Below are 24,318 nucleotides of genomic sequence, written 5' to 3'. Positions count from 1 at the left end.
TCTCGCACACACACACACACAGCAGGGTTAGCGGCAGCACCAGCGGCTAAAAATTAGTTTCGCGTCTGCACGGAGCACGGTTATTAGTCTGCTTTCACCCCAAAATGGTAATTCCTGTATAAGCGCGGCCATCTGGTGCACGTGTTGGCGTCTCATGTGATGATGGCCGTACCCTCGATTATTGCCATATCGAAACGGCGTCGTTCTCGCTCATCAGAGCCACTGACACTTTTGCATCATTAAAGTCAAACTCATCACTATCATCATCAACTCCCATAACTGTTGAAATGACGTTGGTTTGTTGTTCATTCTCCATATGTGACTGTTATGGTCCTCTTTATTCTCCTGTGACTGGTAAAGCTGAGAGTTCAAGCTGCTGATATCTTTGCAAACTGTGAAGTCGTCCTTTCCAGTGCCAAAAGTACGCGAACTTCGCAAGAGTCACAACGGCCTATAACTTCGAGACTACGTTTTTGTATTACTATTTGGTGTTGCGGTTTCGAGGCTATAGTTCACACATACGTCAACGGCGGGTACAGCGAACGACAACGGCAAGGCGACGAGCTGCTGTCGCTTGTCGCCGTTGTTCACGCCGTCTCTTTCCCCGCTGGGGTGCATATACAGCCACATTGGTCGCCATACGCAGCCGCCATGCGCAGCGCCCATTGGTCGATGGAGCGTGAGCGAGGTCACGGCACGGCAAAAAGTTGGACACACATTCGCCCAGGGCATCAGTCGCCACCAGCACCGCCACCACCACCACATGTCTCAACTTCCTTTTGCCGTGCCGCGGATGCCGTCATGACTTCACAACGGCAACGAAACAGCGCGATTTGCCGTGCCGTCCCCGGTCGCCGCACATACACACGGCACACACATACGGCAACGGCGGACGCGTCCGCCGTTGCCCTATGTGTGAACTGGCCTTCATACTGCACTTGTGCGAAGGAGAGTACGCGGTTAATACCAGAAGGAAAGCGAATGAATTCCCTCAAACTCATTCGGAAAGCGGATGCCATCTTCATTCTATGTCATTGCACATTCGCAGTAGAGCATCGCACGAATGACCTGCAGCGTCCATGTCATATTCCCTGGAAATGGCATTAAATTTCCCGCGTGACGGAATCATTAGGAGGATAAAGACATAGGGAACCTTCTGCTTCCCGGTGAAAGTCTACGTCTTCGCGCCACGCAGAAGTGGTCGTTAAGGAAAACGTATCGCACGCATAAATCGTCATGTGCTCTAAGACAGCATGGCACATTCAGGTGTTATGTACGGCGACGTGGAAAGACAAACGCAATTTGTCCTATCGTTTACGCGGAGTCCTCTTTGTCTTATTGTGTGCTGCAGGGGCTGATGATGCATGGGAGAGAATGAGAGCGAAAACCCCTGTGTATTATCCACAGCCCCCCCCCCCCCCCCCCTCCATCGAACGCTAGAACGACGGAACAATAAGAAGAAAGAAAAAAAAAGGGGGATTTATTACGAGCTGGAAGACTGGTTCTCTGCCTGGACTTCGTCTCCGTAAACGTATACGACTAAATAGAGTGCTGTTGGGAATGGATTAATGCACTGGAGTGGGAAGCTCTCTCTCTCTGAAAGCAATCACGAGGTTGGAAGCCACTGGGGATTCAGAGCGATGTGCCTTCTGGATACGTCAGGATTGTTGCCAGGATTGGCGTTTTTATGTTGGTGGATGACTGATCTTAAAGAAGCATTAAGGTTCAATAATGTCCCCTCTCAGAATAAAAGATGTCGTAACCTCGAAAACGTTACAAAAGGAATGGGATTCACCCGTCGCGTCGTTCGTGATTTATAAGCGAAGGAAAACAGCCGCGTTCGCTCATTGGTTGTAACCAAGGTCGCGCAGAAGACTAGGAGGTGGTGGGTTCGAATCCTACCGCCGGCTGTGCTGTCTGAGGTTTTCCCTGGGTCTTCCCAAGACTTTTCAGACGAATGTCGGCACAGTTCCCCTTGAAGTCGGTCCAGGACGCATACTAACCCTCCTGTCCCCCAACTCCTTCCTCTCTCCCTCTGTCCACTTCTGTACGCCGCTCATAGCCACAGTTGCTTCGCGGCGCTAACACGCAACCTGTACCAACACGTTCATCATTAAGTGAAATGAGGTACCGGCATACTTGGAGTGCGCATCATAGTCTTTTTCATTCTTTTTTTTATTATTTTTATTTTTTTTCTCTATCTTGTCTATTTTTTTGGGGAATAGCAAGCCGACACCCTGTCTGGCTGACCTTTCCCTCGTTCCTCTTCTTTGTTTGTTTGTTATCATTAAACATATCCCCCCCCCCCCCCCATAGTCGGCATCCCTCTCTCTCGTGACGCTGCTCGCTTAGCGCGGCCGACCTCTTTGAGCAGTTTTCACCACCACCACCACCGGCACATACCTCTCAAAGACTAGGGACTCAAAAACATCATACTCACGGCACACCAGTGTTTCCTTCGTGCACTTTTTTTTTAATGTTGTGTCACTGCAATATGCATGCTCAACCTTTTAGTTACTTATTTACTTATTGTTATTCAGCCGTGATAAGGTGAAAAAGACACTTAAAGGACGCCGGATGCGAAAATAAGCTGCGAAGCCATTTAAATAATAGTGCGGTGCACACACACACAAAAAAAAAAAAAGAAAAGAAAATACGGAATTCGACTGAGATTTACGTATATTGTAAAAGTACATGCTAGTGAAGTGTTTCACGGCTGTGCTACAGCGCGTTGCCGACTAGAGTAGTAGTAGAGAGTAGAGTAGTAGTACTAGAGTAGTTTTTGGACGCACCACGCATGGACGGAGATCACAGACACAGCGTCAAACATCAACATCAACTTCACTGCGACCAGGCGCGACAAAAATATGTGAACCAAAACCAATTAATTACTACAACAAATGACCAGCTTCGGTGGCAGATTTTTCTCTAAAAGGCGTCCACTGAAGGTACCAAAAGAGTAGTACCCATTTTAATACCGACAGCGCCCTGTGTCCAGGTAGCTAGCCGTTGTTGGCCGCAATCAAGTGGGCATCGTCACGACTATAGCAAAAAAAAAGGGGGGGGGGAGGGGTGATGCGGCTCAGACAACAGCCCTCGCCGCCGCAAGTGAGACAGCGTACGAGAAGTCACGTGCTTTTGGCTGCCAATAGGAATGGACGCAACTCTAAGCTCTGCGACGTATGCGCTTTGCTCGGGAGTGTGATCGAGGTCTTGTTTCTCCCTAAGGTCGAGACGTTGAACAATCATTCTTTTTTCCTCAGTATTCCGGCGTGCAGTACAATGCGTAAATGATGTAAAGAAGGAATGATGGACACCCCTTTAATACCTTTCTTCCAACAGCGGACTCCTGGCTACCCGTTCTGTTTCGCTTAACATCCTCTTCCATGCCTTTCTTCAGAAGCAGAGATGGGGAATAATGGATGACAAAGTGATGCATTACATCTTGGTAATCAGTAGTGCTCATGCATTACATATTGCAGAGGAGTATTGTAATACCATTACATTTTGGTCGTGTAATACGCACGTTGCTCATTTTTATTTTGCCATTTGATAACCATCACCGGCAATGTGCAAGGAAGTGAAAGACGGATCATGTCTCTTTGCTGTATGCCCTTCAAACACGACATAGGATTTCGTTAGAGACTTCGGGGAAAATATAATGTCAAAGTAACGTCATTACTCGATGAAAGTTATGTTATCAGTAATGCACTGCTTTCTAATGACATTCGTTTTAACAGTTTGGTTTGAGTGGCGCCCCCAGGCGTCTTCCGCTTCATAGAGTCACCGAGAAAAGAGCAGCGAGAAACTGAACTTTTGACCGAGTTCTGCTGGTGCTGGTGAAAGGGCTCGTTATTGTCGGCCTCACAGTGGTGGGCATACTCACGACCGAGGCCCTGGGGGAATGTGCGTCCTGGGCCGACTTCTAAGGGAACTGTGCCGACATATGTCTGAAAGCGTCTGACGAAAACCCAGGAATAACCCCAGACAACACAGCCGGCATCGGGACTCGAACCCGGGTGCCTCCCAGTCTCAGCGTGACATGGCCAGCACGCTAACCACTGAGCCACGTGAGCTGGTGACTGAGTCCTTCTTGTGAGGATGGCCATACAGAAAAGAGGAGCAGCGCTACGTCGTCTGTATACAGCAGACGCCGCGAAATGGATAAGAGAGCTTATCTGAGTAATAGTAACCCATTACAAAATAAAATTTCTCCAACTCTGTTTAGAACCAACGTCTGAACCAAAGCCTCGATGTGGGGTATGGTTGGTACATAATTTGCACGGTATAATTTGCATTGTTGCACCTGTGCCACACGGATGCGAGCCGTTTCAGAGACTTCAAATTGTAAAGAATGTCTGGGCGTGAAATCGTCGCAGTATATACTAACCGTGTCATAGCAATGTCGCACTCAGAGTGAGTAATCACAGCGTCCATCACGCGAATGAGGAAACCATGAAGACGAAACAGGTTCACCTCTCTTATCTCTTATAGTTATGAAGTTGATAAAATGATCGACACACGGTACTTCAGGTTCACAATCGCAAACATATACAGGGTGTCCGTCCTAACTATGGACACAGATATTTTATGAAATGAGATTTTTGTTTTAGTTACAATAGACGCCGATCCATATTCCAGTCGAGTGAGACACCTTATGGCCGCACTGTAGCAACCTTCTTGGGAGTTGTCTTCATTATTTTTGGTTATAATGAACTTATTAATTATGAAAGAGAGAAGTTCGGCGCAGTGAAAACATATATTTCTTTTGGTGCACTGATGGAGATGCCGTTTTTAGTGCTGTTGCCAATATAGTGCGAGGAATTGGCTCCCGAGCAAACGGCAGATTTGGAGGGCAATTTTTGTCGCTTCGCAAGAAAAGCGCTGAGCGCGGGAGGACAAGAGGTACTGCTGCTTTTTCTCGCGCGCATTTAAGGGCAAGGAAGAAAGCGCACTTCTGACGGCATGTATATGCATATATAAGCATACATAAATGTATGTGTAAGCAGATGCGATTATATGCAACACACAGATACAAGAACCACATTTATATTTTGGCTTCCTAAAATCGCGAACGTTCGCGACCGACCAAACGACCGGAAGGCGAGCAAATTTTCCCCGGCCGTGTGTAGTATGCATATGAAGTGGAATGAATTATGAGTGGAAGATTGCCCAGCGTGCATATCTTGCTTGGCGATCGAGCGGAAGAAACTTGTAAAGGAAGAAAGGAAAAGAAAACTCCCCCCAAAATGGTAATTGGAGTACCGAGATTTACAGGTAAGGTGTGTCAAGCCTATTTGTGTTGCGACACGCTGAACACACTACGTAACACGAGAAATTAGCCGAGGCAGAAAACAAACATGGACGACACCAACACGCAAGCCTCGTTACCTAGGTTACACATGACGCCGCCCTGCCTCATGTCTGAATAAGTGAGTAAGTGAGAAAGATATATGAGAGAATGAGAAGGTTGTCCGTCCCTACTTGTACTTGAGGCATGCCTGCTCAGAAGAAAGTCCTGCTGTCACTGCATTAAAGTTTGCTTTGAAAAAAAAAAGAAGGAAAAACGTCCTGCTGTGTAGCAGTAGCATATCTGACAATCAAGAGGCCCTGGTTCGAACGTTGGCGTTAACACCTTTTTTTTTTTTTCTGAGTTGTTTGATTGGATTTGATATGCCGCACATTCCGCAGGATTGTGTACCCCAAAGGACCATTACGAGCAGCTATTATAACCTTCGTGGAATATGCAATCGCCGAAATGCTCCGTTGAGAACGTAATTGGGTTTATTCACTGAAGTAATTCTTGTAGAGGGCACTAGCGGCGACAGCACCGCCACAATGCAGGTCGGGCGAAGTTTACTTTCAGTTTTCATTCACTGCCATAGAAGACCATTAACGTCGAAAATATGAAAATGACTAGTGTGTATATTGTATATGTGTCAAAGTCACACGGTGCGGTAACATAGAAATATGAAATGAACGGTGAATACGATGGGGGTCAGTAACTCAGGATCACGAGATGGGACAGGACGAACACAGGCGCTTACTTTCAAGCTTCAACATTTGACTTTAGCACAGCTTTCTTCTTTTATGAGACCCCCTACCCACCGCTGACCAACCAGTCGTGAGTCATAATCTAACCTATCTCAGAGCTGCTGCTTCTAGAAAGTTATGAATCCTATCTCAGTAAAATATTAAATGCCGTATTATTTTTAGTCCGTCCAACTCCAACTCTAAAATATTCAATGGTTATTACATTCACTTAAAACATTAAAGCAATGCTAATGCGCTTCTCTCGTAGCTTTTTGATGACAATGTGCCCCATCAAATAATAACGCTCCCGTTCCCCGACGTGTTCGTTTAACGCAGTTTTGAGGCATCGGTGTAGCCGCGTCGACCCTCAGGTGGGCAAAATTAATCCACATACCGTCCACTGCGGCGTCGTTCATGGTCGTAGTTGTCACGCGAAGTAAAGCCGCGCATTATTAATTCGCGTCGCGTCACTCTGGTTGGAGATAAGAGTCACTACATAAGCTTCGCTCGAGAGTGGCGACACTGAGTTCCAAGCGAAGCTCATTTAGTGACTCTATAGTTGGGGACAAAAACAACTACTTTTTATTTCGCGATGATGGGTGGGGAGTTCATCGCCACGGGCGATGTCAGATATGCAGATTCAGAATCAGATGCAGATGCAGAATGGAGACAGAGATGGCACTCTCCCCATCGTTTCTCTGAAGTAGCTGACATCATGTTGCTGATCTTCGATTTGACCCCGACCTACTAGATTATAACGACCGTGTCATACGGACCCCTCCCCAGCGCCGCATCTGGAAGCTAGTGGTGGCGCTACTCATCGGCCCGGTTATTGCTTCCTCAACTTCTACAATACTTTGTACTTCAGCTTACCTTAGTATTTTCGTACAAGCGGTGGATGTCCCACGGAAGATGTTTCATTCTAAAGTTGATTATCATCGTCATTCTAGGCGTTTTCATAGGAGCTGTTGCTGTCATCTGAAACGGTAGTCGTACGGTGGTGGTGGTGGTGATGGCGATAGGGCTTGCCGTTGTCGGCCTCACGTATGTGGGCAACGTCACGACTCACGCCCTGGGGGAAAGTGCGTCCTGGGCCGACTTCTAAGGGAACTGTGCCGACATGTGTCTGAAAGCGTCTGAGGTAGTGAGGTAGTCTGAGGAGCGTCTGAGGCGAGGACGGTAGTCGTACGTCCGCTTCTGCGCGTTCAAATTTGAAATTTCCATTGTCCAATCATGAAGTAGGTTTGCTGGGGCGATGAGTAGCGCCCCTAGCGGATCATGAGGACGGGCTCCTCATAGGTGTTGCCGATTATGACACGGTCGTTATAATCTAGTAGGTCGTGGATTTGACAGCCCAGCGTCGTCCTGGTGTAAGCACCTCAAGAAACGTACACGTAACAATGAGTGCGTCACTAAATACAGCTGCGTCGCAAATTAGAAAATAATGCACCTTCTCCGCTCGCCTTCCCTTCATCCGTACCAGGTCGTCAGCTGATTAGGGGCGGCAAACACAGTATATGCAGTCTGCACTTTTTCTTAATTAGACAGTTGCGCATCGATGCCAGCACCATCAGTTGCACCCGCCATAAATAGTGAGTTTCTTTTTTTTCTTTTTTTCATATCGTACGTTATCATCTTTACGTACGTAAGGGATAGCATTGGTGGTTCTGCCCACGCGCTACACAAAGAGAGCTTTGCGCATGGCGCAGAACCACCACGCTATACCTTATGCGTGCGCAAAGGCGACACTAATAACAATGGTACGGAAACCGCGAGAGACTGCGTGTGTTAGTGCTTCCCGGGGATAACACCTCGTCGACAGAAAAAAAGAAAGAAGAAGAATAAAACGAGCACATAACAAAGGACGAACAAAAATCAACACGCGCAAGGCTTCTGCGTCTCATTAGCCACTCGGTTAAAAGGTTCATCTAATTAGTGATCCCTCATCTCTCTCACCCTCAGTTTTGGTGAGGATACTTTGCGACTACTTTTCATTTGTTTGTTTATTCTCTCTCTCTCTCTTTTTTTTTTTTTTTTTTCTGTGTAGGGTCGATGCTGGAAAGGCTAGGTCTTTTAATCTCGGGCACTGATGAGCTTTCACTTCCCGTCACTGATGAAGTCACTTTATCGGCACATGTTTGATCCAGTGCTGTGGACTTTCATAGGGTTATCTTCAGTGGAAAGGCGGGTAACAAAAATGTTCGGACAACTGTTTCTCAACTGTTTATAGGCATTTTCTCATTGTTGTAGAAATTTCGATGCTCTATTCCGCGCTTCGTGCAAAGGCACAGACGGAATCACCACTTTACATAGGCGAAGACGAGAGTGCGAAGGGAACAACGTTACAATTACCGCGTGTTAACATCCGCGACATTCTCCAGAATACTCCAACGGAAGATGCACAAAAACGCCGTAGCTTTCTGCTGTCGCATGCGCGCGAGCTCTTTTCTTGTGCTCTTCTAGCCATGGGAAGTATCCTGCGGTGCAGTCACACGATATGACGTAGCAGACGACAGGGCCGATGATGTCGTTTGCTATGTACGCGTCTGCTACTGAAACGGAAGATACACGAAACGCCGTAGCTTACTGTCGCGTGAACGCGAGCTCTCTTCTCGTGCTCTTCTAGCCATGGTGAGTGTCCTGCGGCGCAGCCACATCATATGCCATGGCAGCCGACATGGCCGATGGTGTCGTCTGCTATGTGTATTGTACCCCACTCCTGATATTCCGGCGCCGTGCCAATGCTCAACGTAACACGCAGCCTTACTTCCGTCCCTTGTGCACACTTTTCCATTTTTCTTCCACTAGAATATTCCTTGTGAATACACGGATAAGCTCACCACACGTGGCCCTCTGAGCCTTACGTCGTGTCCTCACGCGTTTGCAGAACACGCAGAACCGTGTTCTGCAGCGCCAAAATTATTGTGGTCGTGTAGCAAGAGGTTTGTCCGTACGCAGGCATGTATCACCCACTTCGCGGCTTTGAAAAATCGTGGCGCAATGATTTCCACAAAAGGGATGACGTTCCCGGTACAACAGCGGTACGACAGGGAACACGCCGGACACGATAAACTCTTTCAAAAAAGAAAAAAGGTGGTCAATGTTATACCTTTTAGTGTGGTAAGGGCACAGATATTACTCCACAAATGTGGGAATTTAGTCCCTTTGGCAGGGTGGTACTGTTCAACCCTGGATTCGGGTCCTAAGTTTTCCGCCCTGGAAGTGGGGGGGGGGGGGGCAAATGAATTGTCCTAGGGCTTACAGCGCCTGAGCTGCGAACATTACAACTTGTTCGAAATATCCTGATAGTGTATGTTTCGTTCCTGTTCTCTTTTTTGATGCTTTTAGCGTGATACATGCATACGAAATTCATGTTCTTTATTATGTTTATTATTATTATTATTATTATTATTATTATTATTATTTTTACACACCTTTCGATCTGTATAGCGGTCGTAACTACCCAGTGAAATTTCGGTTTACAGGTTATTACGGATCAAGAAGTTATCTTTGTCGACCAATCACCAAGGGAAAGACGCAAACACAAACGAACCGCGCTGCAAACTTCGCGCGCGATGCCGCACGCGCATAGCACAGGTGTTCTGCTGAAAGGTCATGCATATGTGCGAGCAATCTGCCGGATAACAGGTACATTAAATAGGCTTACACTTCGCAAATTCTGAGGTCTTCGTTGTCTGACAAGCGACTTTGCAGGTGAGGGTTCGGAGATTTCGTCATTGTAGAGTAACAGAAAATCTTTCTCCACAGGTGACAACATTTCGGATCAAAACACAATTGTGTTGCTGTCTGTTTTCTATTTAAATTACCCATCAAGTACGGTGGTACCGTTTCTTCGAGATATTATCGTTGTGTCGTGTAATAAATTTGTTTACCCTGGGTGGTAAATATGGGCTCATGCAGTTACCACCCTGCATATGTTGTCGACCAAAAGATGACGCCGCAGTCGAGGACGTAAACTGTCCTGTTATATCCTACCGCAAGGGGCCGCTGCAGCCGGGGTGGTTATAGAGCCGGTTACAACCTTTTCAAACTTTCTTTTTTTTTTTCTCTCTCTCTCTCTCTCTCTCTAAGAGTGATTGTAAGGGCGCTCTGCACATGAGGAGCGATTTGGCGCCGCTGTCGCCGGGCGAATTTTTAGTGCAACTACCGAATGTCCTACTCCGAGAGAAGATTCTGTCCGCTCACCAGAGAATATTTCTCCTTCCGCTGCTCGTCTGCTTGTGTCGTCTGCTACAACTAGAGTGCTGAAAATAAATGTTGAGGCCTCGCCGTGAGAACCGGCCCGACATTGTTCAGAAACAGAAGCAGAAAAGAGGAAGAAAAGTAGTACAGAAAAAGTAGTACTTTAAGGGAAGAGGGTTTGATGGGCTTGATTTCACCGTGAAATAAGAAAATCAATCGCAGTGCATCGTTTAGAATTAAATCTAGAAGGAAAAAAAAGAAGATGTTTGTCCCGACGGGGTCGGGTCTGGCCCCCTACACTACTTTTAGACTTGTATGGACATCGTTCCTTCTATAGAGTCGTTCGAGTACTCTTGGAATTTCTTCCGCGGTATCTTCTTTCCGTGTCTGCTCCCCTCATCACCAGTGCCGTGTATGCCAAAGGGAGTCTGGCCATTAATGGGACCTGCCTATACCTGAGGATCCACCCACTTCTTTAGGTATCTAGCCAATCATAGGCCGAAATACAGTTTTCTATTATTACATCCATCCAGTGCTTATACCTCACCCTTATTTACTGGGTGCCACCATTTTGGAGAAACTCGACTGATTTGGACTGAAACGGATATCACTGGTGACAGACCAAAACGACTGATTTTGCGCCCACTTATCTCAACTCCATATGCATGGAGAGAGGCATGTTGGGAAGGCTCAGAATTGCAGAAATGGTTGCTGGCAGAAGTGATTGGCCAGGAGAGCGGTACAAGCGCTCCTTCGTTGCAGACGACTGCCGGTATGAAGTTTTAAATCACGTAATGTAAGTAGATCGAATTAAAAATCAGCAAAGTTGTATGTATAAACAAAATGCAATTATATAATGCAAAGTCCTACGTATAAGGGTCGTCCTTCTTGCTATTTTCTTGGTATCACAGTCTTAACTAGGCCTAACGTCGGCGACGAAACATCCCATTTTCGCGTAAATAATGATGGCGGAGCGAAAGTTGAAGCTGATTTTGCAGATGCGTACTGGATGATATATACTTACAGTACGAAATTAAAGTAGTCTGTGAAAATTTTTCGTCACGAAATCTCCGCTTCGCCGTTCTAAGCACCATCCTCCACATTGGAGAAAATGTGGTGTCATGACAGCTCCCATGGAAAACGGTAACCAATGAAATGTGCCTAAATTTGATTGACAGGTCGAGCCTCTTTTTTAGGCTGCTCCTAATGGCCAGACTCCCTTTGGCATACACGGCACTGCTCATCACTCTCGTCTGGCGACATCTCGCGGGACACAGTTGCTCGCGCCGATACCCGGTTAGTCTGCTGCATTATGAACGAAAGGCAAAGTGGAAGGTTTGCCGTCCTTGTCTGTGCTGTAAATTATGCGTATCAGACTGTGTGGGTACCAGACAGTGCAGCTTGAGGGAACAAGCCAGATATCAGGAGTAGAACTAAGCTTCTTTAACGTTTTGATGGCAATTAACTTCCAGACTCAAGGCATTTGCGCAAGGTTGGTGAATTATGCAAGAGAGTGGGAAACGAAGCTTGCATGTGCACAGGGTTCTGCATGTAGATATGTGACTGTGTTAAGGAAACTAAGAACGGTCTTCCGCTGCAAGGGCTGTGTGCTACAGTTTCCCTTTCATGCATGTTTCCTCAATTTCCCTGCTAATCCTTCCCTGTGCACAATCGCAATCCCATCGTCATCATCCCATGTATATGTATAATGCATGAATGTGTGCATGTATGTATGATCCATTACGAGATTTTGTATTGGTGGATTTATACTAAGGATCCACGGTGGCTTGTATTCACGATGTGTTGTACTCAAAGAGAGATGAGTTTTCCAATTCCTTCAATGCTGATTGAAATTTATTTGAGCGGACTTCATTCTGCTGTTGGACTTTTTTTTTTTTTTTTAGTTACGCTCTGGGGGTTCCGCAGTTGTGTTCAGACATGTTGACAACATTATCATTGTTTGTAGGAGCCACGCACTGCTTGCGAGCTTACATCAGCCAATTGTACCGCAATGAAGTTTACTTCTGATGGAAGATCCGTGTGAAGGGAACCTAGTTTTTGGTGTAACCTTATATACTGAGCATGGTCTGCGTTGGAAGTAAATCTACTCCAATTATTGTTATGCATGTATGTGTATGTGCGCAGTTATTTTATCATGTGCGTCTGTGCTAACTTTCTTTTTGTACAAACATACACATAACAATGGAACAATGGAAAATGTAGCGATCCGGTGAACGTAGATTGAAGTACAGAAGCTTCAGGTCGGGAGCCGCCAATATTTCGAACAGACAAACAGTTCCTGTTCAAATATGGGGTAGAGTATCGCCCCTGAGGCGATGAAACGCCCCATTCATCATCTGAAAATAATCTTGTTGTTGCTGTTCAAATATCCGCGGCTCCAGATCTGAGGCCGCTGCCGCACTGAGGCGCTGACGGGTCTAACGTAGAACGACAGCGCAAAGTTCTTACTTATTAACGCGCGGGCTCTGTGGAATCTCGTTTCCTATCAATATTTTAACTGTTCAGCGCCTTGGCAGTGTCGAAGCGGCGCAGGAAATGCCACACGGTGTTCCAACAAACTGAGTCGTTTCGCCTGCTAGTCAAGCTGGAGAATAATTGCCTTACGATCAATCGATGTCTCGAGGGACCCTAGGGTGAGAGACGCTCGCTGAGGGTTTGAACAGGTGACAGCATTCTGTTCAAGAAGCCAGTGGCGATATGAGGTTTCTCTTCTGCCTGCACCATTTGTTCGTTCAGATGTTCACTTAATTGATTGATTGATTGGTAAAAGAAAAGAAAAGATGTCAGTCCCAACTACTCGGAATTTGCTACCCCAGGACGCATTACAGGAATGTTCACTTGACTACATTTCCATCTACCCTACTTACGTTCTTAAGAGCGCGATAGCCGACAACAACGTTGCTCGGGCGTAGCATTACACACCACGCGATCTTCCGTACAACACACGCACACATAAATCGGGGGGGGGGATTATTCACCGCCGCTGCGGCGGTACATTGCCCCATTCCTCTCGCGGAATGGATGATGATAGAAAATGGATGATGGAGTTCGTTTATTAGTCCAGTGCGGGAGAGGAACTCATCAACAACTCGTAGGCCTTGCAGCTGACGTGAGGGGTCCGACCATGGCCCGAGAATATTGCCTAAGCTGAACTGGCGTTGATCGACGCGTTGCAGAGCAGTTTCCATGAGGGCGCGCTCGCGATCGTACTGTCCGCAGACCAAGAGGATGCGATGGAGGTTACCGCGCACATCACACGTGGAGCAGAGGCTGCGTACTCCTCCTCCGAACAATATTAACTGTGGTCACCCCGAAAAGCGGAGAGTCCCTTCAACGTTATCATGTAGTTAGGTTCGCAGTCTGAGAATTTCCCTGTGTTTTCCGAAGGCTCTCCGCGGACGAGTGTCGGCACCGTTCCCCCTGAAGTCGGCCCCGGACTCATACTACCCCCCCCTGTCCCCCGCTCTTTCCTGCTGTCCTCTCTTCATGTGTCCACACCTGTATAACTCTCATTTTTTACACCCTTTAGGTTATATTAAGGGTGTAATCCAAAAGTGCGATAACTCATTCCCCTTAGGGTGTGATATAACGTCCTACTCCATTGTAATATAACACCCTAAAGGGAGTGGATTATCGCCCTTTTGGATTACACCCTTAATACACCCAAAAGGGTGTAAAAAAAAGAGTGATACGCCGCTCATAGCCACAGTTGCTTTGCGGCGCTAACACTGAATAAAAAAAAGTTACGTTAACATAATACGCAAGTTTCAATCTTATCTTGCGCGATAAACTTCGCCCCCCCCCTCTTTTTTCTTTTTTTTTTGCCTTCTCTTTTCTTTCTGTAAATTATATGTACTCATGAGAATACAAGCGGAGAAGCATTCAACAAATGCCTTCCATTAGGCAGATATTTCAGTTTCGCCGCACAAAACTCGTAAACTAATCCCTGATGTATTGCTCGATTCCCCGACGAAACTGCAAAACATTTCTAAATGTCACGAAACTATCGCATTGAAATATAACTTCACGAATTAATAAATCCAGTAGTTTCGCCATTACGATTTACTTTTTTACTTACTGGAGGAAACAGCCCACGCAGGATCGTAATGAAATCCATAGAGAGTTTTAATGCATCGTACGCTACCGCCTTTGTATAGCATTGATAGCTCTGCGCACGCCCACAACTGAAAGAGAGCTTCGCGCAGTGCGTAGGACCACAAGCGCTAACCCTTTCGTACGCAAAGGCTATGGCGTAGGATGTACTAAAACTCTTCAATCTCGGCTCAAACTTACTCGCTGGAGCGAACGGAACAACAACAACAACAATAAATGATAGCGATGAGATGGGGTGGCGAACGGAACGTATATAACACATGCTCGACCAGTATTCACTGGGAGAGTGTGAATCGAAGTAGCGTGGGAGCGTTTAGCCTTTTGCCTGAGGCGGAGCATTGACATTCTGAGTGTCAGCCGTTGATCGACCAATGAAAAGGGGATCCGGAAATAGTCCCCCATCACATCATTTGATCATGCTGATCGACCCGGCTCTTTAGTGATGGCTCCCACGTACGCCAGTCTTCCCGTTTAAACAACTCCGTTTTCGGATCAGTGAAATTGTCCCTCGTTATCGCAAATCTTGTTAGCGACAATCGAATGACGTTGTTTGCGCAATAAGCTATACGGGGAGGTTGAGCCGAACGCGTGGTCTTTATTTATAAAGCGTGTCTTCTCGGCAGAGGCCATGAGAGTGGCGTGTCTTCGAAACGTAGAGTGTCATAGTTGAGGGCGATGAGGCACTGTAATACGCATAGATTGAGAAGTCACCCGTCAAAAAGAACTCGTTACGAGTTAAGTTACCCTGTGAAAAATGTAACTAAGTTAATAACGAAGTTCTTTAGCGTGAAATGTAACTTGCAGTTACGGAGTTACTTAAAAAAATAACGAGTTACTTCCAAGTTATTTCGGACACAAAATAGCACTACACAGGTGCAGCGCGCGTGAGCAGTTGAGTTAGACCTTGAGTTGCCTGCGGAGGAGTGCAACACGCTTAGATCGTTTTCGTTTATGTCCAACAATTCGAACGCTTTGCATCTTACTCCCTGTGGGCGCACAATGGTTCAGCTTCATTTCAACGGCACCTGTTCTTACTTCCTGAATAGAATACAGTCATTGATTGAATATCACGTTCTGTGGCATAAAGTGCCATGAAAGAACCGGAGAGAAAGCAAGAAAATAAGTGGACGTCAGTGAAAATGAAAAGCGAATTAAAAGTAACTTTGAACTTAGCTTAAGTTACTTTGGCAAAGTTACCTGAAAAGGAAACGAGTTCCTCTGAAAGTTACCACGGCGCACAAGTACCGTGTTCAGTTACAAGTTACCTAAAAAAAAAAAAAAGGAACTTAGTTACAGTAACGAGTTACCACGAACTCTGGTAATATGAACATACAACCATTGATCCTCCTGGCTGTTTGAGTTCTGCAGGTGTTGATCCTCCCGGCTGTTTGAGTTTTGTAAGCTGAGGAATTCCATCGCACACGAAGGGAAGTTGCGGCAGTTTCGGGTCAGCGCGGAACATACCGGTCGTCTGTGCTGTTGCTATCATTCAATGAGTGCTTGTGCTGGGGTCCGCTAGGTGGCGAGTAGCCAGTTGGAGAGTTATGAAAAGGGAACAGCGGTAGGACTCATGCACACAGACGCGGTGCTGCACCAGCTACCATGATGAATTAACAGAGTATCTTCTATCCGCTGCTTCACTCAAAAGTATAGCGCGACAGAAGGCAATCGTCCAAGAGACTGGTTAGCTGGTGAATTCGAACTCACTTTTGTTGGTTTCCTTCCAGATGTATTACCGGTTAGATCACACTAGTACCGTTCTTCTACTGCCTCCTTTCCCATCTATCTGTTTTCTGACTTTCGGCTGGAAAAAGAAGGTCGTTTAGAAAAATCCCTTATATCCCGTTGTATTCGACGGAGCTCAACTTACGAGAGTATACTTGAAATCGAAGGAAGCCGCCTCACATGTCTGCCTGAATGTCAAGGAAATGAAAGAAATAAGAAGAAGGTATAGATAGACAAGCGAGCCGAGGCGAGCTCCAGTTGAATGATGGCAGTTGAAGAAAAGGCCCCAGCGGTGGGATTCGAACCCGCACCCTCTCATGGCCGGTCAGAGATGCTACTAATTACACCATGCTAGACACAAAAGGAATCCTTCCCCCCCCCCTTACACACACACACGGGACACGAACTCACCCTCAACATCTTCTCCCATTGTTGCCAGTCAGTCTCACATTCGCACAGACGGACACACTCTTGGCGGGAGGCATCTTTCTCACGTAACGCCAGCCGAAGACCCGCCGAAGACCAGCCACACAGACTGGCTTCCTCTAACGTTTCACACGGACTAAACCAGGGCTACGTGAGCTCCATCTATAGAGCCTAAGAGACAAAAGCAACAAGTAATTCATGAAAAAGCCATTTCGTGAATTACTTGTTTACTAAGAAGACACTTCGTTTTGACGGTGTATCTCTCTGTCCCACATTTTTCTATTTTATGGAAAACAGCGGTAGTAGCAGTAGTAGCGTAGAAAACGGCCGCAACTGCCCCGTACCTAGCGGAAATACGATGTCCGTTACCGATTTAAATTATAGCAGAATAGCTACTCCTCTACTAAAAAATAAAATAAAATAAAATTTAAAAAACTGTACTAAAAATATACGGTAAGGTTGCAGCTGGTCACTACTATACTTAGCGGCTACATATATAGGAGCGCGGCTATGTTCTGCACTAGGCAGAGGACGTATAGGCTCACCCAAGTGATGAAGGTGAAAGTAACATTATTACGGTTGCTCGCAACGCCACCTGCGTTGGAGAAGGCCTCGTCACTAGTCAGTTTCGTGACGGCGGTTGACCGGCTAATCAACGTGACGTAGTCATTAAGAGTCCGCCAATCACATCCATGTTTTCAGCGGCCTTATAGCTGCGATAACGAGCCGACATCGACCGCATCAACCACTGGTGGCCGCAGGATTGCTCTGCTTCAAACCGTCTGCTGCGACTGGATGACCCGCGACTTTATTGGTGAACTTCGCTAACGCAACGCCACTTACATACAGAAGCTCTGATTAGCGCCATACACATATAAAGATAAGATAAGTTTAACTGGATTGTTGTGTATTGGAGCTAGGTAGCTGCCCTAAGGGCGCCTGCAGCTCCAGTTCTTACGCGTTAAAATACAATAATTGGGAGTGATGGAATTTAGAAGCCGTCTTTTATACCACTGTCTTTTAAGAAAGCGCCGAGCGCTTTCAGTGCTTTGGATTGTTGGTGCCTTGTGGGCCATCTTCCGGTAATCTTGCAAAAGGAGAAAGGCCTGTTGTCCAGTGCCACTAGAGTCTGTTGGAGGTTAAGCCTGGCTTGGCTACATTGGCTATATAAAGTCAGCATGTCATCCAATCGCCGCAGACGATTTCAGACTGAGGCTTCCTGCGGCTACCAGTAGCTTTCCATGGTGTCTCGGCTTCATACGATCGCCGAAAGCAAAGCATGATTGGCCAACACCACTTAGATACAGAAAGCCTGCGCCCTCGTTGACTTGACGTCACAATTAAGAGTCAGCCAATCAGGATCGTGTTTTCAACGGCCGTAGCCAATCACGAACGTGCTTTCAGCGGTCGTGGCCATGGAGAAGAACCACCGTCGTCTGCGAGTTGTGATTGAACGTCCCCGATTACTAAATGGGAAAACTTGGAAATAAAGCGCAAAACTGTCTCAATCTTTCTGAAAAGTGATAATCTGGAAAGTGCCTTGCACTTTTTGTCTGAATGTTTGGGTCTGCAGGTTCCAGGTGAGCTGGAATAATTTGCGGGTTCTTGACTTCGCACGACGGTGAATCTCAGTAGCAGTGGAATTCTGACTATATATGTCCACGTAGCGAAGTAGGGAGAGGAGGCAATGCGCAGGCTTTCTCTATCTAGGTGGTGTTGGATTGGCGGGCTCTTATTTGTTACGTCACGTCATTCAAGCGATCAGGCTTTGTTTCGAGGCGGTGTTGGCCAAAGGGGGAGAGGGGTGTTTATATTCTAGGTGACGTTGTCTCTGCATACGGGCGATGAGAAGAGACGAGACTCTCACAATGAATTCGTTTTTGTTACGCAGGTGCCGGGAACATGCCGACCTGAGGGTGCGGTAGCATGTACTACCATACGATCAACAGCCGGAACACACTCGACGTAGAGAACCGGGTCGTACTGAATGTCGGCGGCATCCGTTTTGAGACGTACAAGACGACACTTAAAAAGATTCCGGCGACGCGCCTGTCGCGCCTCACCGAGGCCCTGGCTAACTACGACCCCGTTCTCAACGAATACTTCTTCGACAGACATCCCGGCGTCTTCGCACAGATTCTCAACTACTACCGAACTGGCAAACTTCACTACCCCACCAATGTCTGCGGACCGCTCTTTGAAGAAGAGCTAGAATTCTGGGGCTTGGACGCCAACCAGGTGGAGCCTTGCTGCTGGATGACATACACCGTGTACAGGGATACTCAGGCCACGTTGGCCATACTAGACACCCTGGACATTGAGAACGAAAAGCCTAGTGACGAAGAGCTAGCCCGGAAGTTCGGAGTCGAGGACGCCTACTATGCGGGCAAGATGTCTTGCTGGCAGAAGATTAGGCCTCGGATATGGCTACTGTTCGACGAGCCTTACTCGTCACTTGCAGCGAAAGTTATGGCTGTCATATCAGTGTTCTTCATCTGTGTTTCCATATTGTCCTTCTGTCTCAAGACGCATCCCAATATGCGTGTCCCTGTGATCGTGAACCGGACGGTGTCTTCTTTAAATGATTCCGCTTGGTTTCTGGACAAAGTCAAAACGGATGCCCACGATGCCTTCTTTTACGTGGAAAGCGTCTGTAATGCTTGGTTCACCTTTGAAATCACCATTCGTTTCGTAGTCAGCCCCAAGAAACTAGACTTTGTGCGTGCGCCCATCAACATCATAGACTTCGTCGCGACCATGTCCTTCTACTCGGACATGTTACTTCAGCACCTCGCGGCAGACCTAGAGAACGCAGATATCTTGGACTTCTTTTCCATTATACGAATCCTCCGGCTTTTTAAGTTAACACGCCATTCTAGAGGCCTCAAGATACTCATACACACTTTCAAAGCAAGCGCGAAGGAACTCTTCCTGCTCGTATTTTTTCTCGTTTTGGGAATTGTGATCTTCGCTAGTTTAGTGTACTATGCGGAACGGCTGCAAGCAAATCCGCGCAACGACTTCACAAGCATACCAGAGGGTCTGTGGTGGGCCATCGTTACTATGACGACCGTCGGTTACGGGGACATGGTGCCCCGTACTTACGTGGGCATGTTGGTGGGCGCTTTGTGCGCCCTCGCCGGTGTGCTCACAATTGGCCTCCCTGTTCCCGTCATTGTGTCCAACTTTACCATGTTCTACTCGCATACTCAGGCACGGGAAAAGTTGCCGAAAACACGTCGGCGTTTCGTGGGGGAGCCCATGACTGCCGGCACGCCTAGTCAGCAAGCACCACCAACAAGGCGAATGAATGCGATTAAGCATCATCATCCCGGTGTGGTTCGGGACTTTGGCAACAAGCCAGGTACTTGACAAGACATTCGTAAGTTACCATATCGTCTCTTGTTTTCCTCGTTTGCATAACAAGCTAGTTGTAGCTACGAGGACAGAAAAATTGAGCTCTGCCCTTGCGCCCTTCTGCATGTGGTGCTGAACTCCTCAGTGAAATGTTGAAGCTTACGTTGACAAATTACGCTGCCATGGGGATAGTGTGCAAAGACGGGGATTTGTGGGTCACCGGACCCAGTCGTAACAGATATCACCCCAAGCAGCACAACATCTTGGCCAAATATTGGCCCAATATTTAATGTTGTGCTGCTTGGGACTAAGCTCAGCGCGTCAGAGCGACCGCAGCAACCGTGTATCCCTGCAGTGGGTCCCGGTTAAGTGGTAATGTAAGACGCTGACAGAGTATCTATTGTATTTGACGGATCCAAATTTGTTATTTTCAATTTCAGACAGTTTACCACGCTATGTTGACTCACTCCTGCAAAGGCTTCGCCACAATATAGAGCTTACTGCGGCAATGCAAGCACAAGATCGGATACTGTGATACAACCTTATTCTCCATCTGCGGGGATGTGACAAATACTGAGCGAATACCGAGTCCTTTATATATAATGTGAGCTATGCAAAATGCAGACTTCGTGCTCAGCTGAATAGTATCAGCAGGAAGCCATTCAACGTGGCTGCAGTTATAACTCCTTGTCAGAGCGCTGCGCCACACCGATAGGCGTCCTGGAATATTCATGGACCTATAGGCGCTTGCTCCAGACGCTTCCCAAGCCGTGCAATCTCTTGGCACAATATTGAGCCAAGATGCGCTGCTTGGTATACTGCCCAGCCAATCTGTCTTGTTACTTTTCCATTTCTGTACTGATGAGATAGTGTTTCCTAATGACCCTGGGTACCTCTTTTGCCTTCATTCCGCTACTTTTGTTTTTTTCGTTCTGTGCTGCACAGCCATCCGAGGACACCTCAATTGCTCAGCGAACTACTTAACTCATTTTGAATTCACACCCCTATTACTGATCTAATGTATCACATGTAATGAGTAGTGTACCACATTGCAGCAATGAAACACCCGAAGTCGTAGTGATTATGTACTTCTTATTGTCCTTCCAGTTTTTTTTGCTTAGCTTAGTATGCATCCACGTCACGAAACACCGCTTCTCACTTCACCGCTTATAGCACCTAGCCAGAATTACTATTTTTGACTGGACTGGATTTGGTTTCAAAGAGTTTATAATCTTTTACCCTTAAAGGGACAATTCGCTTCCTAACAAAAATGAAAAAAAAAACGTGCTTAACGTGCGCAATAGACAATGAACAACTCCCCGTCAATCCTTTTCGTTCGAAATCGACGTATTTTCAGATGCGTAATGTAAAACCCCGAGACTAGGGAACACGAAAGGACAGACAAAACACGAAGTCTTCGGAGACAGGAGACTTCGTGTTGTGTCTGTCCTTTCGTGTTCTCTAGTCTCGGGGTTTTACATTATGCATCATCTTCACCAGCTCGCTTGCTTCCTAGCCATTTTTCAGAGTTTTAGTATTTTCCTGTGGCCGTGTGTGTGGCAGTGTCGCCTGCAGTCGATCACGGCCGCACCATTCACATTGGCAACCATTCTCGGCCCTTGGTCTAACCAGACTGACCATCGTCAAGTTCTTGAGTATTTCAAGATTTTTCTCCGGGACACTGGTCTCCTCTCTACCCTATGATCTGCCTGCGTACCTGTGTGCTGTGTGTGTGTGTTTGTGTGCTGTGGTTTTGCCTACCGTTCTGATGTCTTACTGACTCCACTGACTATCCCTATTTAGCATCGTTCATCACCTCATGACCAGGACACATCACATCCTGCCCCATTGTGCCTTGGGGTAGTGGGCCGCACCTTACGTGGCGAATTTCCCCATTCATTATCATTAACTTATTTGTTGTTGTGGCCGTGCGCCGGGGGAGGAGCGAGGCTGCAAGCGGTTCTCGTGACGTTCCTTCAGTGCTGGCGATAGGAAGCCGCATCACGATGCCTGGGAAACGAAAACGCCCTATTGTCGTCACGTTGTTCTCAGAGCGACGTCGCGCGCACATCATTCTCCGCGGGAAAGCCTACTTGCGTGGACCTCGTTGCTTTCAGATGACTGCAATAAATCATACCGCTCGAGCTGCCGGAAACTAATGCACGGACCTGATAAAGTTCGAAATATACACTACCGTCTGCAACAGAAATCAACGAATCGATGCTCGGAAAGAGCTCTCATGGACAAGAAAGCGCATCTGAAACTATGCATATAGTGAATCTCTGCTCCCCTGCACTCCGAATAAGGTATTCGCACGCAAATGATAGGTCCCAGACCCTTCTTTGTAGCATTCCGTGCTTGTAAAATGTTAGCTACACATTTTCTTGACTTTTCTGTCTTGCTATCCTTACGATCAGAAGGATAAGGTCCAGGTTGTAGTCGCTCAGGGTATTTCCTATGAAAGTAATCGAAACTGTACTTGCAGCACATAGTTGCCTATCCAGGTAAGCGCTGCAATAATTGCTTTTCTTTTTGCGCACCTATTTCGCCACTACTAGAGACCACTACTGAACCTTTGCTACCCTGAGAAAATTGTCGACACAATTTGGCATGGCGTCAGTATTTATAGTTGTCTTGTAGTTAGTCATGGCTTTTTGTCGCTTTTGCTTGATGAAAATGCAGGTCGCACTCCAACTCAATAAATGTTTGGCTATATAACGGTGACTTTGCACGCAGCGTTACGCTTTAAACCGCGAAGAGAGGACTATACTTAGCTGCTGCGATTTTGTGACTGATGACTGCTAATAAGCTAACCGATGACTCAATCGCAGCTCTACCGGTATGACGTAATTATTTGCTCGGAGACCAACGCTGAGCGGCGCCATCATCATCACAGGCTTTTAGCAGAGACAGACACTCCATACCGTCTGGCCACAGAAAATAACCGTCACCACCGCGTGCCAGTCGCGGAGAGTCCAGCAGCGTAGCGTTAAGAACAACAACAATGCAGCCATCCACCTTACACGACGGCCTCTGTCGACAGACAGCAACCAGCTTTATCTTTCTCCTCCTCACCTAACAGATTGGGCTACCACTAACGTGTAAAACACGCTATCCGGGTCGGCCACGAGAACGAAGTCGCTTCGATCCTGGAGCGCAACAGGCCGTCTGTACAGCAGCGCCCTTGGCAAAGCAGCGAGCGACGGCTGCATTGTTGTCACGTGGTTGGGCGACGTTTAAGATCGATCGGAGGATAGGGGCCCATTGTACGCACATGGGGTATGCTGCAGCATCGACCGACCGGACAGACGACTTGGCCAAATTATATAATGAACGCCATTTCCAACAGCTCCCGCGTCCGCGCGCCGCAGGTTTTAAATATGTACGGGCTGCTTCTGCTGCGCATAGCGTGCGCTGGGTCAGCTAGCTTCCGCCTCGTTCGGCACAGGAGCATGTAATAATGCAGAACTGCGCTCCAAATCTCGCGAGCGCCTTGGTTAAATATTTCCGACACCCTCGCACAGTCGTGAAGAGCCCCTAGCTTCCACCCTCAACGCTCCCTTCCACACTCTACGACCACCGTGGAACCATTGAGGGTGAAAAGGGACGTCAAAGGGGCTCATTGCGGCAGTGCAAGGGTGTTGGAAATATTTTAGTAAAGTGTTCGTCAGGTTTAGAGTAGTGTTCTAAGATGGTGACGATGATGAGAAAACAAAAAAGAGGACATGGAAGACGGTAACCCTGAACAAATAAGATGTTCGACGAAAACAAGCGTGGTTACTCTTTCTTATTAGACACTGAACCAGAGAGTCGAGAGGATTCGTTAAATGTGTCTTGAACGGCACTACAACAAATGAATCGTGACTGTGACATGGACATTACCGCTGACATTCATCGCTATGAAGAGGAGTACACTACCCCACTACACGCGACACGTTAAGTGTGAGATATGAGAACCAAGTTACGTCGGAAGACGAGTTCAATTTCTCCTCTCTTTTTTTTTTTGTTACAAAAAACAAAAACAAACAGAATGAAGTTAAATGAGCTATGCATGTACAGCAACTGAGCTGTCCTCCACTGGCTGTGCTACGCCGATCAAAAGGAAGATGATAAAAGGAAAAAAGAAAGAAATACGAAAGAAGCGCCGATGGTCATGGGGATACAGAGCACGATACAGTGTCTGGAGGAAACTGGTAGACACCAGGAACTCCAAGAACGTTACTAGACATCGACGGTTTGCACGTAGCTGTGACATGGGTCAATAATTGCCGCCAGGTCTTGAACGGCATTTCCAGAAAGAACGTGAGAAACCGACTGAAATTAAATGGACAACAGGGATTCTTGGAGCCACCTACAGTAGAGGAGTTCAGAAAATCCCAGAGTGCTTAGCATCGCTTTGAACTGTGGGAGTTTACTAATATTAAAGAAAAGGCTGGCCTC

General features: G+C 47.0%; 2 protein-coding genes across 3 annotated transcripts in view; one reads left to right on the top strand and one right to left on the bottom strand.

Moving 5' to 3' along the window:
* Positions 1–24,318, bottom strand: part of LOC135400740 (beta-1,4-mannosyl-glycoprotein 4-beta-N-acetylglucosaminyltransferase-like) — a 154,762-nt gene that overhangs the window by 88,415 nt on the left and 42,029 nt on the right. The window lies entirely within an intron of this gene.
* Positions 1–24,318, top strand: part of LOC135400739 (potassium voltage-gated channel protein Shaw-like) — a 73,378-nt gene that overhangs the window by 28,072 nt on the left and 20,988 nt on the right. The window contains exon 2 of one of the 2 annotated variants that reach the window (XM_064632618.1): positions 18,413–19,885. In XM_064632618.1, coding sequence (XP_064488688.1) covers positions 18,448–19,885 — 1,438 coding nt within the window. In that variant the 5' untranslated portion in view covers positions 18,413–18,447. Of the gene's footprint in view, positions 1–18,412; positions 19,904–24,318 lie in introns of both variants that reach the window. The other variant, XM_064632619.1, reaches the window with a different exon arrangement.

Source organism: Ornithodoros turicata, chromosome 7 (genome assembly GCF_037126465.1).
Source record: "Ornithodoros turicata isolate Travis chromosome 7, ASM3712646v1, whole genome shotgun sequence".
NCBI lineage: Eukaryota > Metazoa > Arthropoda > Arachnida > Ixodida > Argasidae > Ornithodoros > Ornithodoros turicata.
This window is presented reverse-complemented; position numbering and strand designations above follow the sequence as displayed.